General features: G+C 41.4%; 1 protein-coding gene across 3 annotated transcripts in view; it reads left to right on the top strand.

The window, feature by feature from the left end:
• AKAP7 (A-kinase anchoring protein 7) overlaps positions 1–24,635 on the top strand; it is a 189,506-nt gene that overhangs the window by 80,507 nt on the left and 84,364 nt on the right. Inside the window, exon 8 of one of the 3 annotated variants that reach the window (XM_069726018.1) lies at positions 12,247–12,400. The exons of the other annotated variants lie outside the window; for them this stretch is intronic. Coding sequence (XP_069582119.1) covers positions 12,247–12,311 — 65 coding nt within the window. The 3' untranslated portion in view covers positions 12,312–12,400. Of the gene's footprint in view, positions 1–12,246; positions 12,401–24,635 lie in introns of those variants that run through there. 3 annotated transcript variants of the gene reach the window in all.

Below are 24,635 nucleotides of genomic sequence, written 5' to 3'. Positions count from 1 at the left end.
TTAAATCTGTGCCATACCAATTCTTTCAATAAAAAGCTGGAAGGAAAGTAAAAGCGCAATAGGGTCTTATCTGGGTATTAAGAGATACCTCTAATCAGATTTTACTCACCAGATAGAGCCCAAACACAGGCTCATAGAAATATTAGCTGCTGCAGATCCATCGGTCTCCTCGTGACCAGCCAGAGTAAAGAAAAAAAAAGGGATAAAAAGGTGGATTAACTCCGCTCTGCTTGAAAGATAGAAGTCCAAATGGATATTCAGATGAAAAGTGGCTTTATTCAACGCATTTCGGAGTACTATGACTCCTTCATCAGGAAACCATAAAAGTATGTCCCCAATACTTGATGTTGTAATGAGTCTTTCACTTCGAAATTTCAAGAGGGACGTGGATGCTTTTCTTGATAAATATAATATTACATGTTATGGGCACTAGATTCTGTGGTGGGGTGTTGACCCAGGGAACTAGTCTGATTGCCATATGGTCTTGGGAAGGAATTTTTCAGCTAATTATTGTCTGTCCCATGAGGTTTTTGCTTTCGTCTGGATTAACATTTTAGGATATAGGTTGAACTTGATGAACTTAAGTCTACTTTCAACCTTATAACTATGAAACTATGAGTGATTATCATATTTTATTAAACCTCAGTTTCGCAGAGATTCTAACATTGATTTGTGATTTTTATTTTGTAGGGACTATATTGCCTACAAAAGCTATGTGTTTAGTTTACGTATGTCATGTGGGGTATATAGGCCCACTTTGGAGTTTGAGCTACCTACACCATAAACCATAAATAAAATACACACACTGATCGAGACAGCGTACCTGTTGTTACTGCATGCAGTTCTCGGGAAAGTCAGCAAGAACTAGCTGACAGGTTCATTTTAAGATTCATCAATGGGTACAGTGGCCCATTGTCTCCATGCTTTTTTCATTTCTCTTTTTTTAACTTTTATGAATAACCTTTTCAAGAGTTTAGGGAATTTGTTTACACATTGTACAGGCAACTGTTGTGCCAATGAACTTGCATTGTGTGCACCATGGAAATAGTCCTGTCTTACATTTAGAAAAATTATTAGTCCAACAGCATCCACAGTGTGTCCTTAACCCCTTCATGACCCAGCCTATTTTGACCTTAAAGACCTTGCCGTTTTTTGCAATTCTGACCAGTGTCCCTTCATGAGGTAATAACTCAGGAACGCTTCAATGGATCCTAGCGGTTCTGAGATTGTTTTTTCGTGACATATTGGGCTTCATGTTAGTGGTAAATTTAGGTCAATAAATTCTGTGTTTATTTGTGATAAAAACGGAAATTTGGCGAAAATTTTGAAAATTTCGCAATTTTCACATTTTGAATTTTTATTCTGTTAAACCAGAGAGTTATGTGACACAAAATAGTTAATAAATAACATTTCCCACACGTCTACTTTACATCAGCACAATTTTGGAAACAAAATTTTTTTTTGCTAGGAAGTTATAAGGGTTAAAATTTGACCAGCGATTTCTCATTTTTACAACGAAATTTACAAAACCATTTTTTTTAGGGACCACCTCACATTTGAAGTCAGTTTGAGGGGTCTATATGGCTGAAAATACCCAAAAGTGACACCATTCTAAAAACTGCACCCCTCAAGGTGCACAAAACCACATTCAAGAAGTTTATTAACCCTTCAGGTGCTTCACAGCAGCAGAAGCAACATGGAAGGAAAAAATGAACATTTAACTTTTTAGTCACAAAAATGATTTTTCAGCAACAATTTTTTTATTTTCCCAATGGTAAAAGGAGAAACTGAACCACGTACGTTGTTGTCCAATTTGTCCTGAGTACGCTGATACCTCATATGTGGGGGTAAACCACTGTTTGGGCGCACGGCAGGGCTTGGAAGGGAAGGAGCGCCATTTGACTTTTTGAATGAAAAATTGGCTGCACTCTTTAGCGGACACCATGTCACATTTGGAGAGCCCCCGTGTGCCTAAAAATTGGAGCTCCCCCACAAGTGACCCCATTTTGGAAACTAGACGCCCCAAGGAACTTATCTAGATGCATAGTGAGCCCTTTAAACCCCCAGGTGCTTCACAAATTGATCCGTAAAAATGAAAAAGTACTTTTTTTTCACAAAAAAATTCTTTTAGCCTCAATTTTTTCATTTTCACATGGACAACAGGATAAAATGGATCCTAAAATTTGTTTGGCAATTTCTCCTGAGTACACCGATACTTCACATGTGGGGGTAAACCACTGTTTGGGCACATGGTAAGGCTCGGAAGGGAAGGAGCGCCATTTGACTTTTTGAATGAAAAATTATCTCCATCGATAGCGGACACCATGTCGCGTTTGGAGAGACCCTGTGTGCTTAAACATTGGAGCTCCCCCACAAGTGACCCCATTTTGGAAACTGGACCCCCCAAGGAACTTATCTAGATGCCTAGTGAGCACTTTAAACCCTCAGGTGCTTCACAAATTGATCCGTAAAAATGAAAAAGTACTTTTTTTTCACAAAAAATTTATTTTCGCCTCAATTTTTTCATTTTCACATGGGCAATAGGATAAAATGGATCCTAAAATTTGTTGAGCAATTTCTCCCGAGTACGCCGATACCTCATATGTGGGGGTAAACCACTGTTTGGGCACACGGCAGGGCTCGGAAGGGAAGGCGCGCCTTTTGACTTTTTGAATGGAAAATTAGCTCCAATTGTTAGCGGACACCATGTCGCATTTGGAGAGCCCCTGTGTGCCTATGCAATGGAGCTCCCCCACAAGTGACCCCATTTTGGAAACTAGACCCCCCAAGGAACTTATCTAGATGCATACTGAGCACTTTAAACCCCCAGGTGCTTCACAGAAGTTTATAATGCAGAGCCATGAAAATAAAAAATAATTTTTCTTTTCTCAAAAATGATTTTTTAGCCTGGAATTTCCTATTTTGCCAATGGTAATAGGAGAAATTGGACCACAAATGTTGTTGTCCAGTTTGTCCTGAGTATGCAGATACCCCATATGTGGGGGTAAACCACTGTTTGGGCGCACGGCAGGGCTCAGAAGGGAAGGCACGCCATTTGGCTTTTTAAATGGAAAATTATCTCCAATCATTAGCGGACACCATGTCGCGTTTGGAGAGCCCCTGTGTGCCTAAACATTGGAGATCCCCCACAAATTACCCCATTTTGGAAACTAGACCCCCAAAGGAACTAATCTAGATGTGTAGTGAGCACTTTGAACCCTCAAGTGCTTCACAGAAGTTTATAACGCAGAGCCATGAAAATAAAAAAAAAAAATTATTTTCTCAAAAATGAATTTTAGCCCGCAATTTTTTATTTTCCCAAGGGTAACAGGAGAAATTTGACCCCAAAAGTTGTTGTCCAGTTTCTCCTGAGTACGCTGATACCCCATATGTGGGGGTAAACCACTGTTTAGGCACATGCTGGGGCTCGGAAGTGAAGTAGTGACGTTTTGAAATGCAGACTTTGATGGAATGCTCTGCGGGCGTCACGTTGCGTTTGCAGAGCCCCTGATGTGGCTAAACAGTAGAAACCCCCCACAAGTGACCCCATTTTGGAAACTAGACCCCGAAAGGAACTTATCTAGATGTGAGGTGAGCACTTTGAACCCCCAAGTGCTTCACAGAAGTTCATAACACAGAGCAGTGAAAATAATAAATACGTTTTCTTTCCTCAAAAATAATTTTTTAGCCCAGAATTTTTTTATTTTCCCAAGGGTTACAGGAGAAATTGGACCACAAAAGTTGTTGTCCAGTTTCTCCTGAGTACGCTGATACCCCATGTGTGGGGGTAAACCACTGTTTGGGCACACGTGGGGGCTCAGAAGGGAAGTAGTGACTTTTGAAATGCAGACTTTGATGGAATGGTCTGCGGGCGTCACATTGCGTTTGCAGAGCCCCTGGTGTGCCTAAACAGTAGAAACCCCCCACAAGTGACCCCATTTTGGAAACTAGACCCCCAAAGGAACTTATCTAGATGTGTGGTGAGCACTTTCAACCCCCAAGTGCTTTACAGAAGTTTATAACGCAGAGCCGTGAAAATAATAAATACGTTTTCTTTCCTCAAAAATAATTTTTTAGCCCAGAATTTTTTATTTTCCCAAGGGTTACAGGAGAAATTGGACCACAAAAGTTGTTGTCCAGTTTCTCCTGAGTACGCTGATGCCCCATGTGTGGGGGTAAACCACTGTTTGGGCACACGTGGGGGCTCAGAAGGGAAGTAGTGACTTTTGAAATGCAGACTTTGATGGAATGATCTGCGGGCGTCACGTTGCGTTTGCAGAGCCCCTGGTGTGCCTAAACAGTAGAAACCCCCCACAAGTGACCCCATTTTGGAAACTAGACCCCCCAAGGAACTTATCTAGATATGTGGTGAGCACTTTGAACCCCCAAGTGCTTCACAGACGTTTACAACGCAGAGCCGTGAAAATAAAAAATCATTTTTCTTTCCTCAAAAATGATGTTTTAGCAAGCAATTTTTTATTTTCTCAAGGGTAACAGAAGAAATTGGACCCCAGTAATTGTTGCGCAGTTTGTCCTGAGTATGCTGGTACCCCATATGTGGGGGTAAACCACTGTTTGGGCACACGTCGGGGTTCGGAAGTGAGGGAGCACCATTTGAATTTTTGAATACAAGATTGGCTGGAATCAATGGTGGCGCCATGTTGCGTTTGGAGACCCCCTGAAGTGCCTAAACAGTGGAAACCCCTCAATTCTACCTCCAACACACCCCTAACCCTTATCCCAACTGTAGCCGTAACCCTAATCACAACCCTAACCCCAACACACCCCTAACCACAACCCTAACCCCAACACACCCCTAACCCTAACCACAACCCTAATTCCAACCCAACTCTAAGGCTATGTGCCAACGTTGCGGATTCGTATGAGATTTTTCAGCATCATTTTTGAAAAATCCGCGGGTAAAAGGCACTGCGTTTTACCTGTGGATTTACCGTGGATTTCCAGTGTTTTTTGTGCGGATTTCACCTGTGGATTCCTATTGAGGAACAGGTGTAAAACGCTGCGGAATCCGCACAAAGAATTGGCATGCTGCGGAAAATACAACGCAGCGTTCCCGCGCGGTATTTTCCGCACCATGGGCACAGCGGATTTGGCTTTCCATATGTTTACATGGTACTGTAAACCTGATGGAACACTGCTGCGGATCCGCAGCCAAATCCGCACCGTGTGCACATAGCCTAATTCTAAAGGTATGTGCACACGCTGCGGAAAACGCTGCGGATCCGCAGCAGTTTCCCATGAGTGCACAGTTCAATGTGAACCTATGGGAACCAAAAATCGCTGTACACATGCTGCGGAAAAACTGCACGGAAACGCAGCGGTTTACATTCCGCAGCATGTCACTTCTTTCTGCGGATTCCGCAGCGGTTTTAGAACTGCTCCAATAGAAAATCGCAGTTGTAAAACCGCAGTGAAATGCGCAGAAAAACCGCGGTAAATCCACGATAAATCGGCAGCGGTTTAGCACTGTGGATTTTTCAAATCCGCTGCGGAAAAATCCGCATAGGACCAGAATACGTGTGCACATACCGAAACCCTAACCCTAGCCCTAACCCTAACCCTAACCCTAGCCCTAACCCTACCCCTATCCCTAGCCCTAACCCTACCCCTACCCCTAACCCTACCCCTAACCCTAACCCTAACCCTAACCCTACCCCTAACCCTACCCCTAACCCTAACCCTAGTTCTTACCCCAACCTTAGTGAAAAAAAAAAAAATTCTTTATTTTTTTTATTGTCCCTATCTATGGGGGTGACAAAGGGGGGGGTCATTTACTATTTTTTTTATTTTGATCACTGAGATAGGATATATCTCAGTGATCAAAATTCACTCTGGAACGAATCTGCCGGCCGGCAGATTCGGCGGGCGCACTGCACATGCGCCCGCCATTTTGGAAGATGGCGGCGCCCAGGAAAGAAGACGGACGGACCTCGGGCGGCCAGGTAAGTATAAGGGGGGGGAGATCAGGGCACGGGGGGGGCGTCGGAGCACGGGGGGGTGGATCGGATCATGGGGGGGGGGTGGATCGGAACACGGGAGGGAGCATTGGAGCACGGGGAAGGATTGGAGCACGGGGTGAGGGATCGCTGTGCGGGGGGGTGGATCGGAGCACGGGGGGGGGGGGTCGCTGTGTGCGGGGGGGGGATCGGAGTGCGGGGGGGTTTGATTGCAGCACAGGGGGTGTGATTGGTGCACGGGGAAGCGGACAGGAGGACGGGGGAGCGGAGCACAGGACGGAGGGGAGCGGACCACAGATCGGGGGGCTGGGGGGGCGATCGGAGGGGTGGGGTGGGTGCACATAAGTGTTTCCAGCCATGGCCGATGATATTGCAGCATCGGCCATGGCTGGATTGTAATATTTCACCAGTTTTTTAGGTGAAATATTACAAATCGCTCTGATTGGCAGTTTCACTTTCAACAGCCAATCAGAGCGATCGTAGCCACGAGGGGGTGAAGCCACCCCCCCTGGGCTAAACTACCACTCCCCCTGTCCCTGCAGATCGGGTGAAATGGGAGTTAACCCTTTCACCCGGCCTGCAGGGACGCGATCTTTCCATGACGCATATGCTGCGTCATGGGTCGGAATGGCACCGACTTTCATGACGCAGCGTATGCGTCAAAGGTCGGGAAGGGGTTAATTAGTCACCAGATGACAGAAACCACTTTTAGACCTGCACTGAGGGGTGAAGAGATAAAGACTTTGCGGGTCGATATTTGATGTCTATTTTATAAATTATTAGTATAGATTCCGTGTTATATCCTGTTATGTAATATATCAGCATACCCTTATTTAAAGGGTATATCAGGGACTTTATGGAAAACATAAAATGGGGCCTAAGCACTAACAGGCAGGTAATTACAACTTGCCTGCCTGTTGTGTATGGCACCATTCTTCCCTGGCACTGAGAGGTCACAGACCCTCTTCTGTCGAGGATTCAGTTGTCTCTGCTGACGTGACGTAGCGGAACTTCTGAGGTCATTCTGATTGCAGCCGGCTCCCCCACTTAGGCAGCGGGGATCCAGCTGTCAATCATAATGACCTCGGAAGTCCCGTGCCATTGACAGAGTTGAGTGGAAAAGAATAGTGATGAGCGAGTGTACTCGTTGCTCGAGTTTGCCCTAGCATGCTCAGGTGGTCTCCGAGTATTTGTTAATGCTCAGAGATTTAGTTTTTGTCCATGCAGCTGCATGATTTACGGCTGCTAGACAAGCTGAATACATGCGAGGTTTCCCTAGAAACCTGGCAACCCACACATGTATTCAGGCTGTCCAGCCGTCGTAAATCATGCAGCTGCCGTGATGAAAACTAAATCTCCGAGCACTAACAAATATCCGGAGATCACCCGAGCGTGCTCTGGGAAACCCAAGCAATGAGTATACTCACTCATCACTAGAAAAGAAGCCTCCACTCTAGAGATGTGACTTCAGCTGTGGCTTCTGAGTCTGTGGCAGGATTGTCCTGTGATCTCTCCATGCCGGGGAAAAACGGCGCTGGACACAACAGGCAGGTAGGTTGCAATTACATTTTTTTTTTATATAAAGTCACGGATATCCCCTTTAATATTTAAAAACTGTTATAAAGATTCTTACCACTAAAACTTTAAAATAAAACAATTCAAAACCAGCTTGCTTTACATCTCCCTTGCTAAACCAATTTTTTTCAACCCTTGCTGCCAGGTTCACCCACAGATTATAGCTGATCTTTGGAGCAGCAGCAGGAAACTGCAACAGTCAGCTTATTTTTAATAAAAATGAATGGTATGACTTGCAATTAGTTGTGAAAAAGAATGTATAACACTTTTTGAGAATGCACAACTTTAAATACCGTAAGTCACATGGAGCAGGATATATGCTAATCATTTCATTTGTTTTTCATTATTAAACTTTCCAGATATTTCATCCAAGTGCATTTTTTGTGTGTGACTATCTAGGGAATGATCTGATTGCCTGAAGTATGGAACCAGTGCCAGGGACATTCTGAGTCACCAGTCAGTAATGGTGACAAACAATGGGGAATTCAATTATTAATAATCTGTGGCCTTTAACAAAATGATTTCCATCTAGATAATAAATAATAATAATAATAATAATAACAATATATATCACCAATTATTTTGTAGAACTTTACAGTTCATTCGGGTGACGTCTATACAATAGCAGTCCAGCAAGAAAAAGGAACAGCATCCAATCGAGGTGATGAAAAAATTCACAACAAACTTTATTCTGCCATGATGCAACGTTTCGACCAATAGAGGTTTTTGTCAAGCATACACAATACATAAAATGGCAGCCTAACAAAGTACTGCCCGCTTAAAATAAATACAAAAATACATGTGAGACAAATCTTAAAATACATAATCTTCACATATAATATATTTATAATCTTACATAAAGACTCTCAAGAAAAAAGAAAAACAACAAAACAATAATATGTAAATAACCCTCAGTGCAAAAAACTAACCAATCTTAAAACCGCATTCTCGTTGGCAGAGAAACCAAAGTCCAATCAGGACCCACCACATAAACAAGGTAAGTGAGGAACCAATCCATGTTGGTAAAATCATTGGCGCTCATACCGCCTAGATTCCTGGCTAATCATAGTTACTTAGTCCTGACACTTCTAAGAACCGCTACCATTTGCTGATCCACCGTCCGTGTACACACACCCGGCGCGTATGCGGACTCAACTGCCGACGTCTGTGTCAACACCCGTGACTGCGTCACATGACTGCTCACGAACACCACAGTCAGGGCGCCTGCGCACATCGGGGGGGGGGGAAGCGTCCTGCCATCACCCTAACAACTAGGTCATCTGATCTAATAATGTAAATATAAGCCTCAGTAGCTAGCGTCCTTGCACCCTATGATATTGGATGACATAGAAAACGCCATATCTGGTCACATCCATGACAGCGGGGATGCATCACCATAACAAGATTTTAACTCCTCACCTCCCACAAAAAACAGGAATGGACCTCTGTATATTGTATTCATTATTTACATTATAATTGGCATAGCCCCTCAAGAACAACTATCAATATATCAATATAAAATCTTATATTAATCCCAAAACACGTGCACTTTCTAATTCACCATCACATGTCAATTGGGAAAGAAAAAGAAGGCATGGGGAAAATAACAATCACAATATATATGTACACATCAACAATAATCCTCCCACATCAGATTTAACAAGTTTGTCCTTTAAATTTTGACTACGTCTATAGGATAAAATAGGTAACAAAGCAAGTTCCAGTATAGATGACATACCTTTTTGGAGTAAACCCCAATGTTTCCTCAAAATATTCCCAATCTGTCCTCTAGCTAGACCATAAGTAGAAACAAAAGGTACACGTTTCAAAACTGACTTAACCAATTTTTTTTACATGTTTCATCTCGTGTCAAACCTTTCACTTTATCCTTATATCTGATCACATCTCTTTTCGGAACTTATTGCACATTTTATCCAATTTACCATCAACTCTTTTTTTCATCTGAAATTATCCTCCAGCTGCTTTCTACGTTCATTGGTCTTTACAATAGCAAACATTACAGCGTAATAATAAATAAGGAAATGAATCAAAGTTTATCAAATCTCTTGAAAATCCAGTTTACCAGGTTCAACAGTTTTTTCCAGAAAATTGATGTTGTTGCAAATCGATTTGCCACAAATTACACCACTGCAAAGCATCCAATTCCCCTGAGGACTTTTAGGACTGTATCCAAGTATTTTGAGCTCTTTTAACACAAATACAGCTTTAGTAATGTCAAGGTGACCTCACAATAGAAACAGTGTTAATTCTATAGTAACCATAGCCTATTTAATAACAGAGCACAAAGTGAGATTTTTAATGGTTTTTTTTTCAATTAAAATGCGATAAAAAAATTATCCTTCTTAGTCATTTGTGATTAGGTAGACTTTTCTGTGCAGAACACTGACTCAAACTGACTGTGTCGCTATAAGAGATAACATGTGACAGAAAAAGTGATGTGCCATAAATTTCCATAACATTGTATAACATTTTCTACTTCCTCCCACTAATATGATTTCTGGAAGTAAGGCCAGTTATGACTTGAGTTTGGTAGTACTACTGTCCGAATGCCTGTGCCACTTATGGTGATGCTACTTAGGCTGCTGTTAGCATCTCCCACAACCACATGTGCTGTTGTCAAAGTGGACTAATAAAGCAAGTTAGGCTACTTTCACACTAGCGTCGGAATCTCCCCGTCGCAATGCGTCGGGCAGAGATTCCGACGCTAGCGTTTGATGCACTGCACAACGGGTGCAGCGGATGCATTTCTCCGGCGCATCCGCTGCCCCATTGTGAGGTGCGGGGAGGTAGGGGCGGAGTTCCGGCCGCGCATGCGCGGTTGGAAAAAACGTCCGTCAGGAGCAAAAAACGTTACATTTAACGTTTTTTGAACACGGCGCAACCGTCGCACGACGGTTGCGACGTGTGGCAAAGCGTAGCAATGCATAGCTAATGTTAATCTATGGGGCAAAAACGCATCCTGCAAACAACTTTGCAGGATGCGTTTTTTGCCATAAACGACGCATTGCGACGTCTGGCAAAAAACGCCAGTGTGAAAGTAGCCTTAAATGTATACATTTTTAAGTTTTTTTTTCTATATTTTCTATTTTTTTTTATATCCAAATTCATCCCGTCCCAATTATGGCGAAATAAAAAACTAGGTAGAAACATGTCCAGAAAGCCAACAACTTCAATAGGACACTGCATTATGTGGTATGTACAGATATAAAATATGACTAATAAAGCAATCGGCAGAAAAAAATGTTTGCAACATGCACACTTTGTGATTGAGATGGTCACAAATATTATTTGCATACTACTATAATCCTCGTCTTTAGTGCTGCAGATGTTCAACATATTACTGTCTCAAGTATTTGTCCAATGTTTTTTACCTATATTGTTGAGGTGTGAGCTCAGACGTCCTCTGACTATCCTGAATCGCCCTAAAATAATTTTTGCATTTCGTGCCTCGGCTTTTATGCAAGATATGATAGTCTCTCCTGATTATTGGCACTATAACATGTAATAACTGCAAGGCATTGTGGCGAAGTCCGCACCCCCGCATCTGAAGTCATGGGAACCTTCTGTGGCTGATGCAATCTTCTGCAATGTGTGAAATTGAGACAAGTATTTTTATAGTGATTTGCACAAATCAAATTTTTCAAACTCACCAGAATCTGCAAATTTAAAATGCACTACAAGTTCAATTTGCATTTAAAGGGAACCTGTTAGGTCCCCCATGCCACACAATTCAGCTATGTGTAATTACATTTTCTCCCTAACCATCCCTGTGTAACATAATTCAGTTGAATTCTTTAAAAATAATTTATATCCTTTGCTTTTCCTATGCCAGTGAGGGCTTTGACTAGTCCATGGGGCATTAGTTGCCCCAGACTATTCCCTCTTCCCATCTTACCACGCCCCTGTAAGCATGATAGCATAATTTGCATGAGTGGGGTCATTGCAGCTTATACAAATCTAGCACATGCGCATTACTCATTCCAGTAGCGTCACTGCATCTCTGAAGCCGGGAAGCATACACCAGGCTTCAGAGAGGCAGTGACGTAGCCGGAATGAGCGGTACGCATGCACAAGATTTGCACAAGCTGCTATGACGCTACTCATGCAAATTATGCTTTTACGGCGTCATGACATGGAAAGAGGGTTGACTTTTCTGGGGCAACTAACGCACCATGGACTAGTCAAAGCCCTCATCACAGGAAAAGTGGAGGTTATAAATGCTTTTTAAAGCTTTTATTCAACTGAATTATGTTACACAGGGCTGGATAGGGAGGGAGTTTAACCCTCCGTCACATACAACTGATCTGACAGGCGCTTCTCTTTTACTTTCATTTCTCCTTCCTCACCAGATTGTGAGGAAACCCCCTCCCTCCAGGTAGTCTCCTGTCTCTTGAAGGTCTGTGAAACCTGATATCACAGTTGGATTTCAGAGCTTCAGGGGAGAGGATATAGCTGCACAGATCTCTCATGCTCATTGTATGTGAATACGTCACATTCAGTAAGGTTGGTATTTTATGTTTTTATTCATCACAATAGTTTATTTAGCTTGTTTTATGAATGTATAGCACAAAATGTGAGGATATTTCATAGAAATAAGGGAGATTTTATAAAAGAAAGTGTGCTGCTCAGGCATATACAGTAGTTCCCTAACATATTCCTTCTCTTGCTTCAGATTATCTGCTGAAATGGAGAGGAAAATGTACAATTTATCCAAACAACTTGATGTTGAGGAAGTAACAAACATACTGTTAGATGATAGAGACCTCACACTGAATGAGGATTTAGGAGAGGAAAGTGAGATTGATTCTCATGATGAGGTGGAAGAATGTGTCCTGGATTCTGAAACAGAGCAAGATGGTGACAGTGGTGAGGATGAAGAAGTTGGAGCATATTATATTGGAAAAGATAAAAATACTAAATGGAACAAGAAGCCATTCCAGAAAAAACGTAGGGAACCTTTAAACATTATTACTCACCTTCCTGCAGTAATAGGAACTGCACGTAATGCAAAAACTGCAGTTGAATGCTGGAACAGTATATTTACAGATGACATTCTGGACTCTATTGTCACATATACCAACCAATATATAGACATTATAAAGGACAAGTACATCTGCAACAGAACCATCAAGCCCACAGATGAAATAGAACTGCGTGCTTTTTTTGGATTACTGTACCTTGCAGGAGCTTATAGGGCAAATAGACAAAGTTTGGAGGAACTTTGGGGTAAAGATGGGGATGGAGTTGAAAAATTTAGCCTTGTTATGTCCATAAACAGATTCAAGATTCTAATTCTTTGCCTTCGGTTTGACGACAGAACTACCCGAACTGAACGCAAAACACATGACCGACTTGCTCCAATTCGTGATATATTTCAAAGATTTGTTGTAAACTGTAAACAAAGTTATTACCCTGGAGAGAATCTCACTATTGACAAAATGCTCCCTGGTTTTCGTGGTAGATGTGCCTTTCGTCAATATATTCCATCAAAGCCAAACAAATATGGAATAAAAATGTATGCCCTTGTTGATGCCAGTAAGACCTACACTTACAACCTGGAAGTTTATGCAGGAAAACAACAGAAGGTCCTTACTGTGTGAGCAACAAACCCATTGATGTTGTAAAAAGACTGGCTGAACCCTTATTTGGATCGGGTCGCAATATTACAGCTGACAATTGGTTTACAAGTTGTGATCTGATTGATTATCTGAAAATTCAGAAGCTGTCATATGTGGGAACTGTAAGAAAAAACAAAAGGGAATTGCCGCCACAGTTTGTAAGTGTGAAAGAGAGACAACAGTACAGCAGTATGTTTGCATTCCATAATGGAAAGGCTTTAGTTTCCTATGTACCACATGCCAAAAAAATCGTACTTCTTCTATCAACACTTCATGATGATGCTGCCATCGATCCTGGGACTGGGGCAGAAAAAAAAACGGAGATAATTACATTTTACAATGCCACCAAAGGGGGTGTGGATACAGCAGATCAGATGTGCTCCACTTTCAACGTCAGCAGAAACATCAAACGCTGGCCAATGGTCATATTTTTTGCTATGTTGAATTTGGGTGGTATAAATTCACAAGTAATTTATCTTGAAAACAAGCTTGAACCACTCCGTAGACGATTGTATCTGAAAACATTGGCCCATGAACTAGTACTTGGAGAGCTACGCAGGAGAAGCGTGAAAACAATCGGTATCCCCTCTCACCTTCAAGTTCAGCTCAAAAGGTTCCGCCCAGAAGATGATGGTGAAAAGTCACCATCTGCACCACCTCACAGAAGAAGGAGATGCACCACCTGCCAAACGGAAAGCGGAACCAGAAGGCTTTCAAATTATGAATGTCTCAAATGTCATAAAGCAATTTGCCTGACACATGCAAAAATGGTGTGTAATTCTTGCTATTTGCTCTGCAAGTGTGACTTTTCTAGGGAAACCTCAGCATCTACTTCTGATTGAATATGTTTTTAATAGTACTTAAGGTACCTTAAAATTAAGTTTGTGTTCAAAAATTTTCTTTGTACATTTTTTTTGAGAGAGTCGAACTGGGGACTATTTGGCGGGAGTTTTGAAAAGTTTGTATTTCATAGTTATTAGTTTTATGTTAAGTAAATGTTTTTTTTTGCAACTGATTATGTGTAGTCTCTTTTATTACATCCCTATGAAGGTCACTGATCACTTTTAGAGCACTGAAATTGCAAATATTAGATATTATAGGTATTTTTCCAGCAGGCGCCTGACAGGCACATTGTATGTGAACTCGTTAGTCCGAATATTGTATGTGACGGAGGGTTAATCACAAATAGGTGACTGCTGCTAGATTGGGAAGCATGGGGGACCTGATAGGTTTCCTTTATACAATTCTCTCGGCCTCTAGTATTCATATAAAGCTGTAGGATTCAGTCATCAGCTTGTATATGTGTATTTTCAGGTGTAAAGTGCAACTGAATGCATAAAGTGCGTGAGAACAGATGAAAGAAATGAGAAAAAGTTTGATTAGTGAGATAATGGGATAGGACTGCCTGAAAAGATGTGTTTTTAGAGTTCGCTTTAGCCTAGGGTCATGCGAGAGAATTGGGATGATTATGCCAACGACATTCTGATCAAACGCTGTGTGATATTCTCTCAGATGAGAAAATTGAGGCACACTGTAATTCATCTTCTCCAGTGTGTCAGTACACGGCTGTCATCCAAGTGCAGTCCAATGATTTATGCGCACTCATTGAGTTGCAAGTGCTATCTGAATATTGGATCAAACTCGAGTATATTGTGTTTTTTTCCTCCCATCAGCTCAGAGGAAATAATTTGGACATGTGCACAGCCCCATAGACTAACATTGGTCCGAATGTGATCCGATGTTTTGCTGCGTCGCACTTGGACTGATACAGTGGTGTGAGCAAGCCCTTAAGTTGTGGACACTTAAAACCCAGTTGTCTGAGCACTACAGAGAGCCGCTGTAGCATGAGAAATGTCTTGGAGATGGGAGTGGAAGGATAAAGAGGTTGTCCACTACCTTTACATTGATAATCTATCCTTAGGATAGGTTATCAATGTCTGACTGGCCGAGGTCTGACACCCAGCACCCCCCATCTATCAGCTCTTATTGGTGTCAGCAGCAGCCGGCAGGAAGTAATCACTTGCCGAGCTGCTCCGTTTACTTGTAGCGGCCGAGGCTTGGTACTGCACATCCGGCCCCAATTCAAATAAAAAGGAGGCAGATAGATAGTAGCCTGCAGCGGCCACTACAAGAAGATGGAGCAGCTTGGTAAGGGAGTACTTCCTGCTGGCAGCTGCCGACACCAGTAACAGCTGATTGGCAGGGGGTGTGGGGTGTCGGACCCTGACTGATCAGGCATTGATGACCTATCCAAATTATAAGTCATCAATCTAAAAGTAGTGGACAACCTCTTTAAGAGTATGGGGATGTTAGTCTGGAATCAATTAAAAAGGAGACCATGATTTGAGTTGTGGAGAGAGGTGTGGGATGAGATGTAGGGCGAATGTGATAAGTTTATTTTGCATTCTGAAGTATCTGACCAACCAGAGAAATAACTGGCACAAGCTGGGGTGCACTGGAGTAGCGGCTGAACAGAAATTTGATCCTGACTTTTGCATTAAGGATAGATTGTAGAAAATGGAATGTAGTAGGAAGAAGACTGATTTTAGTAAGTTATTAAATGATTGAAATATTGCACATACAGTTATGTCCATTTGGACAGAGACAACATTTTTCTAATTTTGGTTATAGATATTACCACAATGAATTTTAAACAAAACAATTTAGATGCAGTTGAAGTTCAGACTTTCAGCTTTCATTTGAGGGTATCCACATTAAAATTGAATGAAGGGTTTCAGCTCGTTAACATGTGCCACCCTGTTTTTATCAGGACCAAAAGTAATTGGAAAGATTAAATAATTTTAAATAAAATATTCATTTTTAGTACTTGGTTGAAAACCCTTTGCTGGCAATGACTGCCTGAATTCTTGAACTCATGGACATCACCAGACGCTGTGTTTCCTCCTTTTTGATGCTCTGCCAGGCCTTCACTGCGGTGGTTTTCAGTTGCTGTTTGTTTGTGGGCCTTTTTGTCTGAAGTTTATTCTTTAACAAGTGAAATGCATGCTCAATTGGGTTGAGATCAGGTGACTGACTTGGCCATTCAAGAATATTCCACTTCTTTGCTTTAATAAACTCCTGGGTTGCTTCGGCTTTATGTTTTGGGTCATTGTCCATCTGTAGTATGTAGTATGAAACGACGACCAATCAGTTTGGCTGCATTTAGCTGGATCTGAGCACACAGTATGTCTCTGAATACCTCAGAATTCATTCTGCTGCTTCTGTCCTATGTCACATCATCAATAAACACCAGTGACCCAGTGCCACTGGCAGCCATGCATACCCAAGCCATCACACTGCCTCTGCCGTGTTTTACAGATGATGTGGTATGCTTTGGATCATGAGCTGTACCATGCCTTCGCCATACTTTTCTCTTTCCATCATTCACGTAGAGGTTGATCTTGGTTTCATCTGTCCAAAGAAAGTTCTTCCAGAACTGTGCTGGCTTTTTTAGATGTTTTATTTAGCAAAGTCCAGTCTAGCCTTTTCATTCTTGATGCTTATGAGTGGCTTGCACCGTGCAGTGAACCCTCTGTATTTACTTTCATGCAGTCTTCTCTTTATGGTAGATTTGGATATTGATACGCTGACCTCCTGGAGAGTGTTGGTCACTTGGTTGGCTGTTGTGAAGGGGTTTCTCTTCACCATGGAGATTATTCTGCGATCATCCACCACTGTTGTCTTCTGTGGGCGCCCAGGTCTTTTTGCATTGATGAGTTCACCAGTGCTTTCTTTCTTTCTCAAGATGTACCAAAATGTAGATTTTGCCACTCCTAATATTGTAGCAATTTCTCGGATGGGTTTTTTCTGTTTTCACAATTTAAGGATGACCTTTTTCACCTGCATGGAGAGCTCCTTTGACCGCATGTTTACTTCACAGCAAAACCTTCAAATGCCTGCACCACACCTCAAATCAACTCCAGGCCTTTTATATGCTTAAATGAGAATGACATAATGAAGGGATTGCCCACACCTGTCGATGAAATAGCCTTGGAGTCAATTTTGCAACTACTTTTGGTCCCTTTAAAAACAGGGTGGCACATGTTAAGGAGCTGAAACTCTTAAACCCTTCATCCAATTTTAATGTGGATACCCTCAAATGAAAGCTGAAAGTCTGAACTTCAACTGCATCTGAATTGGGATTTTTTAAAATTTATTTTGGTAATGTCTATAACCAAAATTAGAAAAATGTTGTCTCTGTCCAAATATATATGGACGTAACTGTATAAAACATGTTTCATCATATCAGTCTGATGTGTTCAAACAAAAAAAACACTGGACTGCAGGAATTTGATGCTGTGAGCATTTCACTGGACTTTAAATGTAAAAACCGTAAATCACTATGCTAATCATTGATTTTCGCTTATTGAGCTGTCACAAGAAATGGAAACAATGCAAGCAGTGTAGTTACTGATGCATGAATTGAAATCTAATTACAACCTATTAAAACAAAAGCCCCAATTCATCAAACCTGGCGTTTTGGACACCAGTCTTGATGAGCAGTATGTTGGAGTAGGATGCGCCAAATTAATTAAGTGTTCGCCTCTTAATTAATTTGGCGCATATTTCAGCTGTTGTGTGTCACCATAACAAATGAAAATGGGAGTCAATTTCATGTGGTATAAATTATAGAGAATTTTCTGGCCACACTCTACAGTGCCTCCTTCTAGCAAACATCCTTTTTTAAAAGCGTGGGTGGAGCTGCCAAGACTTTGTGTAAAAATGCCAATTCATTCAAAATTTTTACATACCGGTAACTAAGTTGTGCAAAAAAATGTGCATCTTCTCAAAAAGTTTTCTAGCGAAAACTTTGATGAATCGGGGCAAAAGTTCTTCTTGCTACTAGCTATATAGGGGTAAGGAAATTTTTGAAATTCTATGTATGAATGGTTGAATACTCATGCAGCTTGCTCAGTACATATCTATGACCAGTAATAGCAGAGATCATTGATGAATTGACCCACCTTCCCACACCTCAGTGTAATAGTATTTCAACAGCTTAATTACATTAGTTCACCTTGAAGCACTGCCATTGTGACTACGCGATGATCTACAGGTGGACAGTTGTGATACACCGCTGAACTCTTAACTCCCGATCCTGTAGACATGATTGTCAGTCATTATACAGATAGCATGGGATCGGGTCTAGGTCCCCAGGGCTGTCTCAAGTAAATTCCAGGGATATTCTTTAACATGTCTGTGCATATTTCTATACATGGCACATATACAAAGGCACAATATGCTAGCTTTGGTATACTGTGTAAGATTAAAAATAAAAGTTGAATCACAGTCTCTTTATGGGATTAAATAAAATAGGTAAATTGGAATGCTACTTTCAACAAAATTTGCACAAATAGAATAGTACAGGTGAATATAAGAAACTTTGTAATATACAGCGCCTTGCGAAAGTATTTAGCTCCCTGGAACTTTTCAACCTTTTCCCTTATATCATGCTTCAAACATAAAGTTACCAAATGTAAATTTTTGGTGATGAATCAACAAGTAGAACACAAGCGTGAAGTTTAACGAAATGTATTGGTTATTTTAAATTTTTGTGGAAATTCAAAAACTGAAAAGTGGGGCGTGCAATATTATTCGGCCCCTTTAACTTAATACTTTGTTGCTCCACCTTTTGTTTCGATTACAGCTGCAAGTCGCTTGGGGCATGTATCTGTCAGTTTTGTACATCGAGAGACTGAAATTCTTGCCCATTCTTCCTTGGCAAACAGCTCGAGCTCAGTGAGGTTTGATGGAGATCGTTTCTGAACAGCAGTTTTCAGCCCTTTCCACAGATACTCGATTGGATTGAGGTCTGGACTTTGACATGGCCATTCTAACATCTGGATACGTTTATTTGTGAACCATTGCATTGTAGATTTTGCTTTATGTTTGGGATCATTGTCTTGTTGGAAGACAAATCTCTGTCCCAGTCTCAGATATTTTGCAGACTCAAACAGGTTTTCTTCAAGAATGGTCCTGTATTTGGCTCCATCCATCTTCCCATCAATTTTAACCATCTTCCCAAACCATGATGCTGCCACCACCATGTTTGACAGTGGGGATGGTGTGTTCAGGATGATGAGCTGTGTTGCCTTTACACCAAACATATTGTTTGGCATTGTTGCCAAAAAGTTCAATTTTGGTTTCCTCTGACCAGAGCACCTTCTTTCACATGTTTGGTGTGTCTCCCAGATGGCTTGTTGCAAACTTTAAACAACACTTTTTTATGGATATCTTCGAGAAATGGCTTTCTTCTTGCCACTCTTCCATAAAGGCCAGATTTGTGCAGTGTACGACTGATTGTTGTCCTATGGACAGTCTGTCCCACCTCAGCTGTAGATCTCTGCAGTTCATCCAGAGTGATCATGGACTTCTTGACTGCATCTCTGATCAGGCTTCTCCTTGTTTGAGATGAAAGTTTAGAGGGACGGCCAGGTCTTGGTAGATTTGCAGTGGTATGATACTCCTTCCATTTCAATATGATTGCTTGCACAGTGCTTCTTGGGATGTTTAAAGTTTTGGAAATCATTTTGTATCCAAATCCGGTTTTAAACTTCTCCACAACAGTATCACGGACCTGCCTGTTGTGTTCCTTGTTCTTCATGATGCTCTCTGTGCTTCAAACAGAACCCTGAGACTATCACAGCAGATGCATTTATACGGAGACTTGATTACACACAGGTGGATTATTATATTTATCATCATTAGGCATTTAGTACAACTTTGGATCATTCAGAGATCCACAATGAACTTCTGGAGTGAGTTTGCTGAAAGTAAAGGGGCCGAATAATATTGCACGTCCCACTTTTCAGATTTTGAATTTCCCCAAAACTTTAAAATAACCAAGAAATTTCATTCAACTTCACAATTGTGTTTCACTTGTTGTTGATTCTTCACCAAAAATGTACATTTGGTATCTTTATGTTTGAAGCATGATATGTGGGAAAAGGTTGAAAAGTTTCAGGGAGCCGAATACTTTCGCAAGGCACTGTATGTTTATCAAAGGAATCTGCTTCCTTCCCCAATTATCATCCACTTCTCCTTCTCCCTCCTGCCTCCTGATCCTATTCACTCAAAAAGATAAGCAGGAATCTTTGTGCTGTGCTATGTATGGGAGACAACATAGCAGCTAATTTCCTCCCACCAGCTCAGTGTCAATTGCAAATAAAGATAGAGAGCCTGCATAGGGGAAAACTGGTGAAAATGCAGGAGTCAAGTCATTATGGGCAGATATATTGTTATTCCTAATGTACACACAGGACAGCTGACAAAGAGATACCACAACAGAGAGGGGCCAGAAGATCATGGTGTTTGGTTATACAAACTTCTGCACTAATTATAACTGCTTCATTATCCTATTAAACAGTGTAGGTTTTCCTTGCTTTGTCATTGCAAGGGTTAATCAGTTCAGTTGATCTCCTAGAGCTTTCCATCCTGAGTTGTGTCAGCTGTTCTGTGTTGGCCACTTTCCTCTGGTGTATATGCTTCCACTGGCACTTGGGAGTTTCCAGTGATAGTGGTTCTACTTCCTGGTTTGGAGTTGAAGTAGAAGTTCAGTGATAGGAGTCGGTGATTGCAGAGTTTTTCAGGAGATTTCTTTGTGAAATTGGTTTGCGTGTTTATCTTTTCCTCTCCCATTTGGTTTATGCCTCCTATTCCTCCCTGTTTCCCACTCTATTGTTTTGTGAGTGTATTTATATTATTGTATTTTTTTTTATTCTTGTCTGTTAACCCCCTTTCTGTCTGGTTAGTGTTTTCCAATACACTTCGGCCTCACACCTCACTGGGTGGGGCAGGGAACAGATAAGGGTTAAAATAGAAGCGTAGTAAAGTACAAGACCATCCAAGAGAGAGGTGTAGCTGACGGTGCTCCTATCTTGAGAAATTGGGTAGATGCCCATAGTCCCTTGTCACTACGTGACAACAACTTATTTTGAAAAGTTACTTGAAAATACAATTACCTTTTTAAAGGAACCAGTCACCAGAAATAATGCCATTAACCTTCAGATATATAAGTTAATATTATTATTATTTATTATTATAGCGCCATTTATTCCATGGCGCTTTACATATGAGGAGGGGTATACATAATAAAAACAAGTACAATAATCTTAAACAATACAAGTCACAACTGGTACAGGAGGAGTGAGGACCCTGCCCGCTAAGGCTCACAATCTACAATGGATGGGTGAGGATACAGTAGGTGAGGATAGAGCTGGTCATGCAGCGGTTTGGTCGATCGGTGGTTACTGCAGGTTGTAGGCTTGTCGGAAGAGGTGGGTCTTCAGGTTATGCAGGTTAACAACATTATGATGCTGTCTTGCGACTGCATGCAGGTGAATGCAGTGGGGAGAAAATAATCTTTATTTTCCTCACCAGCATTCGGTATTCAGTAATGGAGGCCCTAACTGACAATGGCTGTACATTGTGGCCGGCTGTCTTTCAGGCCCTGGGGCGTGGTTACAGCGGTCACTCTGTATACTCAGAGCGGTGACTGAGCCGACACCCCTGCTTTCATGACTGAATACCGAAGACTGGCAGGGAGAGTAAAGATCATTTTCTCCCGGCTGCAGTTGGCTGCTGGCAGGTGCCGGACAGTATCATAATGCTGTTACCTGCAGATTAACAGCATTATTCCTGGTGACCGGTTCCCTTTAAAGAAATTGTCTCATCTGAGACGACTCCTTTCAAAATGTGGCCAATTCCAAAACCCCTGGCAGGCTGCTGATTTTGCTGTGGAAATCAATAACCAAGCACATATTTGTTTTCTAAACTTACTGAAAAAAGGAAAATATAGTATTGACCTCTGAGTCTATCAAGTGGGGATGTTCTCCTATATGTATGAAAGCATTCTGATGAAGATGTGTCAATGTATGCAGTGAAGAAGGAAGTGTAGGCTTCACTGGGAAAGAGGAACATCTCACTAATCTGCATGCTTGAGTGTGTTTGCATAGAAAAATTAACTCTATGTGATAACCTTTATGAAATTAATCCAAGCAAAGTTATGGAGTCATTACAGTGCACAGATAACGCCATCAAATAAGTCCCAAATAACAATCATGTCATTTCAGTTTTTCACAATTCTATTTCACAAATAATTTTTGATTTCTGTTTTTCAGTATATTGTATATGGAAGTGAATGGTGTCATTCAAAACCACAAGTTGTACCGCAAAAATTGTCAATCGAAAAGTTTAAAAAAAAAACACAGCTTATGAACGATGAGGATATAAAGTGAAAGTGCAAAAATGAAAATTGTCTGCAGCCGGAAGCAGATAAACAGTTTACACTAGGCTTTAGTCTGAACAGTGCCAGTGAAAGACTGCAAATGATGGCCAGACACATTTTAGCTGTACAAGTTGAAATTTTTTTGTTATCCTGTCAAATAAACAAACACTATACTCCCTGATCCACAGAAATCCAATTGAAACGAGTGTCCCACGACGATCTACCGTGGAGAGCAGCAGCATCAGCTGATGCGACCGCTCTCCAGGGGCTCCAGGAATACAATGACGGAAGGTATCCTTCCGCACTGTATTCCTCCGCCCCGTGAGAAATAGTTCCTAGTCTCACTTGTGGCACTGCTGTGTGAGAAAGTTCCCACCCAGCAATGCCATAAAGTGAGACCCTGAACTAAGGTAACCTCAGTGATACACTGCAGGAGCCATTGTTTCCTGTCAGTGTGTCACTGAAGGCCCTATAGAGCAGTGACATCACCCGATGTCACTGTTTTATAGGAGAGATCGTCGTGGGACACTCGTTATTAATTGGACTGCATCGGACAGAGAGTATACGATTTATTATTTTTTAATTTTTTTACAGGCGATCGAGTATGGTAAGTATGGTTAAATTAAAATAATAAAATACTTTTTTCTGGCTGTGTCTTTTTTTTTTTAACTCTTTCACTACTCTAGGATTAATAATGGAGAGGCGTCTTATAGACGCCTCTCCATTATTAAACCGGCTTAATGTCACCTTACAATAGCAAGGTGACATTAACCCCTTATTACCCCATATCCCACCGCTACTCGGGAGTGGGCTAAGTGCCGGAATTGGCGCATCTTACGGATGCGCCATTTCTGGGGCGTCTGAGGGCTGGTATTTGTAGCCGGGGGGTGTCAATATCCATGGCCCCTCTCTAGGCTATGAATATCAGCCCGCAGCTGTCTGCGTAGCCTTTCTGGCTACAAAATATAGGGGACCCCACGTCATTTTTTTGGGGGGCCCCCTATTTTAATAGCCAGTAAAGGCTACGCAGACAGCTGTGGGCTGATATTCATAGCCTGGGAGGGGGCCATGAGTATTACCTCCTTCCCAGGCTACAAATATTGGCCCTCGGCAATCGGCTTTCCACCTCTGGCGCAGAAAATTGCGCGGGAGCCCACGCCATTTTTTTCCGTTTTTTTTATTTTTTAAATTAAACGTTCAGTAAGAAACATAGGCCTCGCTATTATATATCTATGGATATATCTATAGATATATATTATCCATAGATAAATCTATATATCTATACATGGATAACTATGGATATATGTATAGATATATCTATAGATATAACTATGGATATATCTATAGATGGATAACTATGGCTATATCGATCTATAGATATATTTATAGATAGATAGATAGATATATCTGTAGATAGATAGATATATCTATCCACTGACCCGCAGAAAAGGAACTGAGCGGCACTCGATGTGTTAATCTTCACAGGCAGTAACAGTGTAGGAGAAGTCTCGGCATAAACTTCAAGCCACAAGTCTATGTGTTTGCCGATGCCGGGTGGTGCTTAGCATATAAAGCAGACAGACTTTCCAACTTGTTAAATAACAAAAGATGCAGCACTCACCAGATTCTTGCTGAAGATAGTGTCCTTTATTCGCTTAAAGCGATGTGAGACATTATGCGGAGAGGCGGCAGGAAAGAGGATTGGGTGCGGGGGAGAGGAGAAGGACTACGGCCGTTTCACGCAAAATGCGCTTCCACGGGTCCAGGTGCACAAACAAGTGTGTCGTTTCCTTTTTATAGGAGTCGACAGGTGAGTGAAGAAAGTGAGTAAGTGTAAAAACAACATATAATTACACATAACAATTAAAATCACTTTGTGCTGCGGAAATGCATAAACAATAACATTGGAATATACAATTATTACAATCACAAGATGCAATATTTGGAATGAATCATTATTGCAATCATAAAAATATTGACATGTCAAGTTTGTCATTTAGTCCTATTGGACCTTGAGCATTTGTCTTTATAATCCACCTTGCTTCATGTTGTAGGAGAATTTTATTTCGATCGCCACCTTGGGGTGGATTTTTAACCACCTCCAAGCCGGCGAAACGTAACACATTAGGATCTGCATTATGTTTTTCCTGTATGTGCTTAATAAAACGTAAAGATCCCTTGCCTGTGGATATTGATCTGTAATGCTCTCTAAATCTT

The sequence above is a fragment of the Ranitomeya imitator genome, chromosome 5 (genome assembly GCF_032444005.1).
Source record: "Ranitomeya imitator isolate aRanImi1 chromosome 5, aRanImi1.pri, whole genome shotgun sequence".
Lineage (NCBI taxonomy): Eukaryota > Metazoa > Chordata > Amphibia > Anura > Dendrobatidae > Ranitomeya > Ranitomeya imitator.
Note: the sequence above shows the minus strand (reverse complement) of the source record. Positions and strands in the feature narration are given on the sequence as shown.